The sequence below is a fragment of the Rhinoraja longicauda genome, chromosome 11 (genome assembly GCF_053455715.1).
Source record: "Rhinoraja longicauda isolate Sanriku21f chromosome 11, sRhiLon1.1, whole genome shotgun sequence".
Classification (NCBI taxonomy): domain Eukaryota; kingdom Metazoa; phylum Chordata; class Chondrichthyes; order Rajiformes; family Arhynchobatidae; genus Rhinoraja; species Rhinoraja longicauda.
In genome coordinates, this window is record NC_135963.1 from 9774929 (window position 1) to 9787683 (window position 12755).

Below are 12755 nucleotides of genomic sequence, written 5' to 3' on the forward strand. Positions count from 1 at the left end.
CTGGTAAACGGTTAGAAAAAGCAGAGCCTGTACGGAAATTAAATGCAGACTTGCAGTAAAAACCTTTTATTTATGTCATCACCTATTTGGCTCCATGTTCATGTTCATGTAGACATGGTGAATCTCTGGATTTGTCTACCCAGAGGTATAGGTGTTGTTATTAGTATATTATTATCACGTGTACCAGGATACAGTAAAAAACTTTGTTTTGCTTTGTATCCTCGCGGATCATTGAGTACAATAGTGCAAAAAAGAAAATAGAGTATAGGATATATTGTTACAGCTACAGAGGAACTGAAAATTAAAAAAAGTGCGGGTGCCACAACAAGTTAGTTTGGAAGACTGGGGTACATTCTTAAGATATGAGAGGTCTGTTCAAGAGTTTGGATATAACTAAAAATAAGCTGTTTTTGGATCCGGTGGTATGTGCATTCATGTTTACGTGTATTTTGCCCGACAAGAGAGGGAAGAAGAGAGAATTACCGGGGTGTGAGTGGTCCTTGGTTATGTTGAATGCTGTCCAGAGGCAGTGTGAAGTGTAGGTGGAGTCAAAGGTGGGAAGGCTGTTTTGCGTGAAAGACTGGGCTGCATGCACAACTCTGCAGTTTTTTGTGGTTATTTTGAAAGATCATGAAATTGAAGGCTATAAGGAATTGGCATGGAAAAGAAAATGAGGCTTAAGGGCATGTTAATTATAGTCACACTGAATGGTGAGGCAGGCTTGAGAGAATTACTCCTGCGCCTATTTTCTTGTGTTCTTATGTTCAAGTTCAAATACATTAATGAGGAGGTCGGTTCCCAGCTTGACATAGTTTGTGAGGTTTGTTTGCTTTAAAGCAACACTAGAAAGTCTGACCTATTTTAGTCTCGTTTGTATTGATCACTCTTTTTAGTACAAACACGGTAATAGTTTATTATCTAGAACTATCACATTTGGGAGAAAATTATCTACATCAGAACTTTGAACTGTGTCAAACTATTCTCTGATAATCAATACTATGTAACATTTTGGGAGATCTTGCTATTTTAATGTGCTTTATAAATATTTTCCCAAAGATTGGAAAGATGTACTAAAATTTCAGCACTCCTTACAACTAGGTTAGGGCATGATGAAGATGCAAATTTCAGAGTTACCCTTATCAGATTTTTGGGCAGTTTAATATTCATGCAACCGAGTATATGGAATGTGAAAGAGGATTTGACTGAAATGTATAGGATCTTGAGGGTGTTGATGGGGTTTAAGCAGAGAAAATATTTCTTCTTGTGGGAAAATCAGAACTAGGGAATAATGTTTGAAAATAAGGGTCATCCATTTAGAACAGAGAATATAGAACAGTACATGCCAGGGACAGGCCCTTTGGCCCACAATGTCTATGCTGAACATAATGCCAAGATAAACTAATTTCTGCCTGGGCCTTATCTATGGTGCCTGGGCCATTTTAACCCCAAAGGCATCCTTGCAGGAAAAGGGAAAGAATCAGAATTGTGCTTTAATAGAGCATAAAAGGAACTGGGCCAATGTTTGCTTCTGCACTTTTCAATAGGTTAAAAAAATAAAAGCGTGAATTCCTGTGGATTGTACATCTAAACTTATTTTAAATGATGTGACCTTCATTTTACAGTAGCCTGCCCTTGAGTCAGAATGAGGTGGTGTCCCCTACCCTGTTGTTATGGGGAGAAAAAGAAGGATTTCTGGAGTTCAGGATGGCTCAGCTCTCAAAGTCCTATGTGAGGAATTATTTCAGACTGCATGTTGTGCCCGAGGCCAGCCATTGGCTTCAGCAGGACCAACCACAACTGGTCAACCGCTTGATCTGGGCATTTCTGAAGGAAGGCAACCATTAAAACTTACTGTCACTGAAGTAAGGCGTGAAGATTTTCCAACGGTTCCAGTGTCAAAAGTAAATGTTTTCCTGTGTCTTTTAACTGTAACCAGTTCTCTTTACACGTGCTGTCTAAAATCTATGGTGCTGACTAAAAGTCTGCTTGTGAGGTTTGTACTTTTGCTGATGCACTATTTACATGTAATGCTGAGCAGTAACTATTTAAAGCTGGGGTGTTCCCAATATGTCTCTACATATATACTTATTAAGATTCCCAGTGACCTCATTTCTGTGCATTTAGACTGGCTGAGGAGTTCAAACAGGTTCGTTATCTGCCCTCGGGAGTCATTGACAAGACAAATGGATCTTGAACTGTTATCAAACTCATGCTGATAGGCGAAGGAGGGTTGGGAGGAGATAAAGAGAAAGAGCTTTATCTGAAAGGGATACGTCTTTTAAAGCAGCAACCTAGCGTATATATTCCTGAATCTTTGCACGTGAAAACACCAGCCTTAAAACTTGTAAATAAGAAACAGTGATGTCATCATGTAAACGAGTGGTAAGTGCTCTTTACTTGGTGGTGCCTTTCACTAGATTCTTCCTCAGAAAATAAATATTAAGAGTGCCATTTCTGAAAATATAAATGGGGATGTTTATATTTTATATTTATAAGTTGTATAGATTGATGTTTTTATTGATAAGGATCATGTATTGAACATATTGCTGTAATCACAACCTGGTTTCCATATAAAATGTGTATATTCATGATAGAAAATTATGAACAGATTACCTAGCTGTTATATTCTAGGTACAAAATCGCTATTAAGATTATGGATGATTTTGTAATTAGGAACCAGTCTCTGCAATGCTCCATCCAGTTGGTCATTGCAAAAGGACCTCATGATGTACCATGGGCCCAGTGTGCCTCATCTACGAGAGGCACTGCAGTTCTTTGCCTTCATCCCAAACCATAGTCTCCAATTAGAAAGACAAAGGCAGAAGGTACACAATAACACCGCCACCTGCAGGTTTCCCTTCAAGTCACAAACCATTCTGACGTGGAAGTACATTGCCTTCTGTGGCTGGCTATCTTTTGGACACAGCACCAGTGAATCTTCCTGGTAATTACTTTGTATTTAGAATGTGCTGACATTTTGGACAGCAATTCTTTAGCAATATGCTTCATCCAAACTTTGACAATTTGTGTTTGGTTTCTGAACATGTGAGTAATCGCATTGTTATTTGATTTGACATATTAACTGACTGTACCTTTCAATAGACAATAGGTGCAGGAGTAGGCCATTCAGCCCTTCGAGCCAGCACCGCCATTCAATGCGATCATGGCTGATCACTATCAATCAGTACCCCGTTCCTGCCTTCTCCCCATACCCCCTCACTCCGCTATCCTTAAGAGCTCTATCCAGCTCTCTCTTGAAAGCATCCAACGAACTGGCCTCCACTGCCTTCTGAGGCAGAGAATTCCACACCTTCACCACCCTCTGACTGAAAAAGTTCTTCCTCATCTCCGTTCTAAATGGCCTACCCCTTATTCTCAAACTGTGGCCCCTTGTTCTGGACTCCCCCAACATTGGGAACATGTTATCTGCCTCTAATGTGTCCAATCCCCTAATTATCTTATATGTTTCAATAAGATCCCCCCTCATCCTTCTAAATTCCAGTGTATACAAGCCCAATCGCTCCAGCCTTTCAACATACGACAGTCCCGCCATTCCGGGAATTAATCTAGTAGATGATTCCATGGTCTATAGTTTCTACTTAATATATTTGTTGATACCATTAATGCTTTCATGTTATTTGTATTAGCAGGATAGATAAAATGGATGGAAAGGTTTAAAGGGATAGGTGTCAAATATTGGCAAGTGAAACCAGCATAGATTGGCATCTTGGTTGGCATGGACAAGTTGGGACGAAAGGCCTGTTTGTGCTGTATGCCTATGACTCTTGGGTAGAAAGCTGGAGCTGTTCATTATTTGCAAATCATGCTGATGACAGCTACTTATTGCAATCAATTTAGTGCCATTCATATTTTTTATTGTGAGAGAGAATAATTGTCTGCTGACGTTCTGGGACTGAACCACCTCAGTGGTCTGCTCATTGAAGCTCCTGGGATTCTAAAGTGTTTAATTTGGGGCGTGCTCACAATACTAAAGCACTATCATGTTAAATTGGCCAAATACATCCTAAATCTGTAAAATAAAACAAAATTAAACAATATATTCTCAACAATGCAAGAACTGGATAAACATGCATAAAGAAAGAATATATTAATGGATTGATTGAACTTGAGCCATGGTTACTTAACTTCTGTTCTGCAACTTGTTCCGCCCATTTATTTTTATGGTTGAGAGGATAGAGAAATCAGTATGGAGTTTCACAATGAGCCAAATGGCCTCGTTCCAATGTCAATGTTCTCCACCTTCTCGTGAGCCGGTAAGGGGTTAGAATCTTTGAGTGCACTAACATAGGACAATGATACTCTGAATCTCTTGTCATTTAAATCAGACAGCTGCACAGCACATGGATACATAATGGAAATTTATGTTGATCTATGAGGATTAACAGAAAAAGTGTTGTGCTGGTCAAACATTCCTTAAGAAAATGATTTCGACATTGAGCTAAAGATAACATTCCCACAAATTATCCAAAAACCAGCTGAACCATTCTTCCCTGTGCCCATATCTGTGAACTTATGTTAGAAATGGAAGCAATGTATGTCTATGTTCTTGTTTATGGTCAGGAATGATTATTTTTTAACCTGAGATAGACACAAAATGTTGGAGTAACTCAGCGGGTCAGGCAGCATCTCTGGAGGAAAAGGATGGGTGATGTTTCAGATTGGAACCCTTCTTCAAACCTTCAGAGTTACCCATCCTTTTTCTCCAGAGGTGCTGCATGCCCTTCTGAGTTACTCCAGCACTTTGTGTCTATCTTCGTTATAACCCAGCATCTGTAGTTCCTTTCTACACGATATTTTTTTAACCTGACAGATCACAGCAGATATTCTTCCTCTTCACACATGAGCTATATCCATTTCCGATGTCTACTTGCGATCATCCAAGAAGTGTAGGGGTTGGTTCATGTGATGACTTCTGTGTGTTGGGAGGACTTCATCTGCAGCTTGATGAATAGTTATTGACCTGAAATATTAATTTCTGTTTCTCTCTCCGTAGTTGCTAGTTGCTGAGTATCTTCAGAATTTTCTAATTTTATTTCAACTCTTCCCTCATCCACAGAATTTTGCTTTTGAATAATCAAGAACATAAGGCTGCTTAAATGCAGAAAACAAAATGTATTAAACTGCGGTTAAAGACAGCTGAGAAGTAAATGTTGAAATTATTCATGTGACCAAAACCTTCGAAGCTACTGAATTAGCACATTACACAACAGAATAAATCAGGACATGTAAACAATGGCTGGTTATTAACTGACAGTGTTCAGCAATTACATAGTTGTAGTTACCAATTCATTGGGCAGCATGGTGGCTCAGCTTGTGGAACCACTGTCACACAAGAAGAAGAATATCTGCTGTGATCTATTGTGTGGCAGTGTCACCACAATGACCTTGGGTGTTGCCTTTGCAGATATGGCATATTCTCCATGTGACCATGTGGGTTCTCTCTGGGTGTTCCACATCCCAAAGACTTGTGAATTGCCAGAGTGTTTAGATGAGTGGTGGAATAGAAACATAGAAACAGAAAATAGGTGCAGGAGGAGGCCATTCGGCCCTTCAAGCCAGCACCGCCATTCATTGTGATCATGGCTGATCGACCCCAATCAATACCCTGTGCCTGCCTTCTCCCCATATCCCTAGCCCCTAGAGCTCTATCTAACTCTCTTAAATCCATCCAGTGATTTGGCTTCCACTGCCCTCTGTAGCAGAGAATTCCACAAATTCACAACTCTCTGGGTGAAAAAGTTTTTTCTCACCTCAGTTTTAAATGGCCTCCCCTTTATTCTAAGACTGTGGCCCCTAGTTCTGGACTCGCCCAACATTGGGAACATTTTTCCTGCATCTAGCTTGTGCAGTCCTTTTATAATGTTATATGTTTCTATAAGATCCCCTCTCATCCTTCTAAACTCCAGTGAATACAAGCCTAGTCTTTTCAATCTTTCCTCATATGCCAGTCCCACCATCCCAGGGATCAATCTCATGAGCCTACGCTGCACTGCCTCAATTACAAGGATGTCCTTCCTCAAATTAGGAGACCAAAACTGTACACAATACTCCAGATGTGGTCTTACCAGGGCCCTATACAACTGCAGAAGAACCTCTTTACTCCTATACGGAAATTCTCTTGTTATGAAAGCCAACATTCCATTAGGTTTCTTCATTGCCTGCTGTACCTGCACGACAACTTTCAGTGACTGGTGTACAAGGACACCCAGGTCCTGCTGCACCTCCCCCTTACCTAACCTAACTCCATTGAGATAATAATCTGCCTCCTTGTTTCTGCCGCCAAAGTGGATAACCTCACATTTATCTATATTATACTGCATCTGCCACGCATCTGCCCACTCACGCAACCTGACCAGGTCAACCTGCAACCTCCTAACATGCTCTTCACAGTTTACACTGCCACCCAGCTTTGTGTCATCCGCAAACTTGCTAGTGTTGCTTCTAATTCCCTCTTCCAAATCATTAATCTGAGGTGAGTTTACAAGAATATGGGGAGAATTAAAAACCATCGGTGGTTGATGGTCTGCATGGACTTGGTGATGCAAAAGGCCTATTTTCGTGCTATAATCTATGATTCATCAGCAAGAGAATGGCCTGACTTAGTGTACATTTCTGATCAGCCTTCTATGCATTTTGTGATAGTTCCTCTTCCCTGACATACCTTTCATCAATGTCAAGCAAATTGCTAAAACTCTAAATCATGAAGAATTTTAGAGTTTAAAACAATTAACATATCCCTTGCAAATGGGAATATTGGGCTATTAGTGGCTCCCTGGATTTTAAGGTGTTTAGGTTTTTCTGCTTCCAAAAGGAAATTAAATGATGCAGGAGACATGCTTTTTTGAATGAGTCAGGAATATTAAAAGAACCTAAGGCACTCAGCCTAATGGCACACGGATAGATGGGAACTAATATATTTTTGTACCAATGTTGTTGTTCATTTAGAATGCACTGTGTTGCTATTCTGGTTTCCCCCATTTCCTTAGTTGGATGTAGAGCATATTTTATGTATAATAAGTTCCAATTTACCTTGTATTTTATGGAATATATTCAAAATGTACCTTACTATTACCAAAGAAACTCATTTATTTTTCAAAACGGACATAATTCCCCATTATTGGTCAGTTAAATCAAGCAGATAAGAAATAAGGTGACATTTGGTGACATTTACTACATTTCTTCAAAAACACATAAGGCTCATATTTTGTAAATGAAGCCTTCTAAGAAAAGTTGAATTAATTTGTCCAATTTATTGACATAGTATAATTTTATCACGGTGAACTCAATGTAATTTGTATTTATTTTCATTGTAATGAAAAATATTGTCATTTTAATAAAATAATGAATGTTATGGATTCTGAGAGTATATTTTTTGTCATTTCTTTTATTGTCACAGCCACACAATTGCTAGATTATTTTCCTATTTGTGAGACTCAGATGTAGCTACAGCCAACACTGACCATTCTCACAGCATATCTCTGGATAGATAAATCATATTATCTTTTCCTGACAATTTCTGCTGACATACCTCATGTGCTGCTTACATTGTGTAATCTGTTTTTCATAACTTTGTTTTAATTCTTATGAGGATTTTCTGATTAAGACCAACACTGAAATCTTAAATTAATAGTAAGATAGATTCTTGGATTCCACAAACATTTCATAACAAATAATTTTGATTCTTGTATGGCGATTAATCAACCTTTTTTTCAAGGAGTTACTCTTTAATAATGTTCACTTTTGGATATCTGAAACTGTAGGTGTAAATGATTTCCTTATATTCCATTTCAGAATTTATTAGAGATCTTCACTGGAATTTAGAAGGATGAGAGGGGATCTTATAGAAACATATAAAATTCTTAGAGGATTGGACAGGGTAGATGCCAGAAAAATGATTCCAATGTTGGGGGAGTCCAGAACCAGTGGTCACAGTTTAGACAATAGACAATAGGTGCAGGAGGAGGCCATTCGGCCCTTCGAGCCAGCACCGCCATTCAATGTGATCATGGCTGATCATTCTCAATCAGTACCCCGTTCCTGCCTTCTCCCCATACCCCCTGACTCCGCTATCCTTAAGAGCTCTATCCAGCTCTCTCTTGAATGCATTCAAAGAATTGGCCTCCACTGCCTTCTGAGGCAGAGAATTCCACAGATTCACAACTCTCTGACTGAAAAAGCTTTTTCTCATCTCAGTTCTAAATGGCCTACCCCTTATTCTTAAACTGTGGCCCCTTGTTCTGGACTCCCCCAACATTGGGAACATGTTTCCTGCCTATAACGTGTCCAACCCCCTAATAATCTTATACGTTTCGATAAGATCTCCTCTCATCCTTCTAAATTCCAATGTATACAAGCCTAGTCGCTCCAGTCTTTCAACATATGATAGTCCCTCCATTCCAGGAATTAACCTAGTAAACCTACATTGCACGCCCTCAATACCTCTTTAAGAATAAGGGGTAGGTCATTTAGGACTGAGATGAGGAAAAACTTTTTCACCCAGTGTTGTGAATCTGTGGAATTCTCTGCCACAGAAGTCAGCGGAGGCCAATTCACTGGAGGTTTTCAAGAGAGAGTTGGATTTAGCTCTTGGGGCTAAGGGAATCAAGGGATATGAGGATAAAGCTGGAACAGGGTACTGTTTTTGGATGATCAGCCATGATCATATTGAATGGCGGTGCTGGCTCGAAGGGCCGAATGGCCTACTCCTGCACCTATTTTCTATGTTTCTTTGTAGATCTTACCTTCAATGCATTTAATTAAGAGTTTTCTCTCATGCTAACATCCACCCTCAATATTTTTATATCATAAGTATATGGAAGTTCAATGATTATTTAATGTAGTAATGTAGAGCTGTAATTCAGCATTGGGGGACTGCCGTGAGGGAAGGGGGAGGGCGGAAAGAACAAAGGGGGAACCTGGCGCGGGGGGGGATTTGTAACTTTGTCAGCGCCCTTTATGGGTGACGATTTGTACACGATTTGTACCTTTAAAAGAAGTATTGAGAATTTCCAGTCAAAGCCAAGTCAACTTAAAATTCCTCCTTTGGGTTAACACCCTTCTCCCCTTCCTGCCTCTGGAATCTCTCCTCGCCTTCTTTTGAATTCTCTCCTCCTCTCCTCCTCTGCCTCTGGTCCATTGTGCATCATTATTCCCTTATGCTTTCTCCATTTTAGTTAACTCTCAGTCATTGGAGCATTCTGGTGCATGCATGTGCTTTGTCATTAAAGTTCACACCAGTGGCCATGAAGTACGTCAATTAAAAAGTTCTGAAAACCCAAACAAATTTTATTTCCCAGTTGTAAATGAGCTAATAGTCTCACTTCATTTAACGAGATGTGTTATTGTCAATGTTATAAAATAGAGAGAGAAAAAAAAATGTGGCTTCTATATGAAACTTCTGTGTGGAAAATTCCAAAATGCAACACAGACTACTAACAATATCCGACAAGCAGCAATAAATTGAATAACTATTTCATTTACAAAGAATCATTTTATAATCCTCATCTTCTCTTCACTCCAAGGAAATGATGGAGACGCTCGACAGGACAGGCAGTATCTGTGGGCATAGAAGAAAAGTTAATGTTTCAGGTCAATGGAATATAAAGGTGATCTTTTTTCAGAAAATATTTCATTGCTGGTATGTAATGAATTACAAGTTTGGAAATGTGCTTCAGGAAGCACATGATGCCTCTTTTGAAATCTTTCTTTGTTCACTGGGGATATTTCACTCTGTCTTCTCCGCCACTGCACCTACAGGTTAACAGACAGAGGTTGCCGTTTGAAATTTTCTTTTAACGATAGACTCTTCTATATCAGTGGCCCAATAAAGCAGGCCTATGCTGACACTTTGCAATCTTCTCCTCTTTCTACTAAAGTCCCAAAGCACATCAGATTTATATTAGACAGAGTACATGGATTAGAAGCATTTATAGGCCTATGAGCCAAATGCAGGCAAATGGTATTCGACCAACATGGCAACTTGGTCAGCATGGACAAGATGGCTTGAAGGGCCTGTTTCCTTGATGTACAGCTCCATGACTCTTTTCCTTTAGAATTTTCAGTTTTTAGTTTATCTTCTAAACCGGTTTCACTCACACGTTCACATAGTGCATTCCAAAACATGACTTTTACAATGTAGTAAAACTCTCTTCATTCGAGCATAACATCAGAAACAGCATGCTATGCAGCTCCACAAACGTTCTCCAACATTCAGTCAGGTCCTGGCTGATCTCGTACATTAACCTCCATCTTCTTGTACTATTTCATATCCAAAATTCTTTTAACATCCAGAAATTATCCACCTATTGAAAGACTGGAGCGACTAGGCTTGTATACACTGGAATTTAGAACGATGAGAGGGGATCTTATCGAAACGTATAAGATTATTAAGGGGTTGGACACGTTAGAGGCAGGAAACATGTTCCCAATGTTGGAGGAGTCCAGAACCAGGGGCCACAGTTTAAGAATAAGGGGTAGGCCATTTAGAACGGAGATGAGGAAAAACCTTTTCAGTCAGAGAGTTGTGAATCTGTGGAATTTTCTGCCTCAGAAGGCAGTGGAGGCCAATTCTCTGGATGCATTAAAGAGAGAGCTAGATAGAGCTCTTAAGGATAGCAGAGTCAGGGGGTATGGGGAGAAGGCAGGAACAGGGTACTGATTGAGAATGATCAGCCATGATCACATTGAATGGTGGTGCTGGCTCGAAGGACCGAATGGCCTACTTCTGCACCTATTGTCTATTGTCCATTGTCTACCTCTGTTCTGAATGAATTTGATGAGTGAGCCCCTACATTCCTTTGGGATGAAGAATTCCAAAGGTTCACCTCTCACTGCATGAAGAAATCTCATATCTTAGAAGGACATTTGGCCAAGCTGTCTATGCTGCTCTCGGAGCAATCCCTGTCCCCCAGTGATTTTCCTGTAATTTCCATGTTTTCCCATGAACTCCCCCCAGATTCTACATCCCACCTACACTAGGGGTATTTTAAAGTGGTCAATTGACCCCTATGAATCTGCACATTTTTGGAGCAACAGATAATCTGCTGGAGGAACTCAGTGGGTCAGGCAACACCCGTGGAGGGAAATGGACTGTCGATGTTTCGTTTTGAGACCCTTCATCTGGAATGTAAGAGTCAAGGGGAATTAGTAAAAGAAAATGAGGGGGAAGAGGTGGAAATAGCAAGGTGACAGCTGGAGGCAACAAAGGGCTGCAGTTGATGGAATCTGATAGAAAGAGAGGTGAAGAATGGAACCAAATAATGGAAATAAGGCGACAGATTGGAACAATGTGTGTGTGTGGCAGGTAGGTGGGGGGAGGGGGGGGGTAGAGAGGTAACCCAGTGAGGGAACTGTATGGTCATGGATAGATGATGTGAGTCAACAGGGTAGAAACTGGGTGATGGGGGCTGGCGGTGGGGTTTGTTGAGAAGAAGGGCGTGTGTGAGAGGATCCATTTAAATTCCTCTGCCCATTTCCACACCAACATGTCTCCCTTCAACCTCCTCCACAAACCAGAAGCACAGCACCTTCTATTCCACCTGTAGAGTCTACAACCAATGGCATGAACATTGAAGTCTCCAATTTAAAGTAACCAGCTCCCCCTTTGTAGTAGCTTTCTCTCTTCCTGTGTATCTTTACTGTCCAACTTAGATCACAATGCTGGGAACATGATAAGCCAATGACTTTCACAGAAGAAAGTCCTGGCCACTCAATGCTATGGTTCCAGTAACAGTTTATCCTTTTCTTCCTAATTTCGTAAATAGTGCATATATTCTAGAAGACATTTGGCTTCAGTGCTTAAATTAAAATGGAAATTTTGGAAAGCCTTGTACATTAGTAGGCTCTCGCCAGGAAGAGATTTTACAGAGTGCCCTTGGCTTGGTGCACTCGAGACTCCACAGCACCTTGAGGCCCCAATTTTGAGCAGACTAATGTGGGATAAGTGAGAGGTTCTGCAGGAATACATGCGGTTGTAGCACATGGAAAGCTTCTCTAGTTAATATTAGCACTTGTAACAAATTAGGACATATTAGTATTAAACAATTTCTGATAAATGAAGCTACTTCTATCCTGGCTATTTGTTGATGTGTGATAAATGAAAGCACTTTTATTTAATATATTGATCTGGAGTTAGATTGTAGGATGATGGCACAGGGTGACGATGATTGCTTATTTTCATCATTAATCAAGTAACAGTACTAACCATTTGCATCAGCTCTGATGGTTTTTCAGGCAAACAAATGTATTTTGCCTGCAAGAAAGGAACAAAAGGCTCACTGTTCACCAAGATAGCTTGCATATGTACTGTAACCTGATGGTTCAAATGTAATACTCAGGACTATTACTGTGTTTATTTCCACATCTGGCTGTAAACCTAAAGAGGAAATAGTTTCTTTATTCTGTTATTTGAGGCCAAATTGTCCATGATAACGTTTTTGTTTAAAATTACTTTATTGTTTGTGCGACAGTGACATATTTCTATGGGCATTAATACAATGAAGAAAATCCAAACTTCTGAAGGCAGAGTATTTCCTCCTAATTTGGGGAGAGGAGGTTTCTGACACCACGCTCCCCCTGCCCCGCCCTCCCTTTCCTCCACCACTTCCACACTCCCCCCTTTCCTCCACCACCTACCCCCACCCCCCCCCCCCCCCCCCCCTTCATCTTCCTCTTCCTCTTCCTCCACCTCCACCCCTTCCAATCTAAAGATGCAGGCACCAGCTCAAATAAACTTT

At 40.3% G+C, this 12755-nt stretch overlaps 1 protein-coding gene across 3 annotated transcripts in view; it reads left to right on the plus strand.

Moving 5' to 3' along the window:
- Window positions 1-7303, plus strand: part of ephx4 (epoxide hydrolase 4) — a 28383-nt gene extending 21080 nt beyond the window's left edge. The window contains exons 7-8 of one of the 3 annotated variants that reach the window (XR_013547837.1): window positions 1623-1901; window positions 5078-7303. Coding sequence is in view for 2 of the 3 variants with exons in the window: in XM_078408208.1 (XP_078264334.1) it covers window positions 1623-1845 (223 nt within the window). In the remaining variant the exon portion in view is untranslated. Of the gene's footprint in view, window positions 1-1622 lie in introns of all 3 variants that reach the window. The other 2 variants (XM_078408209.1, XM_078408208.1) reach the window with 2 other exon arrangements.
- Window positions 7304-12755: the final 5452 nt, after the last annotated feature.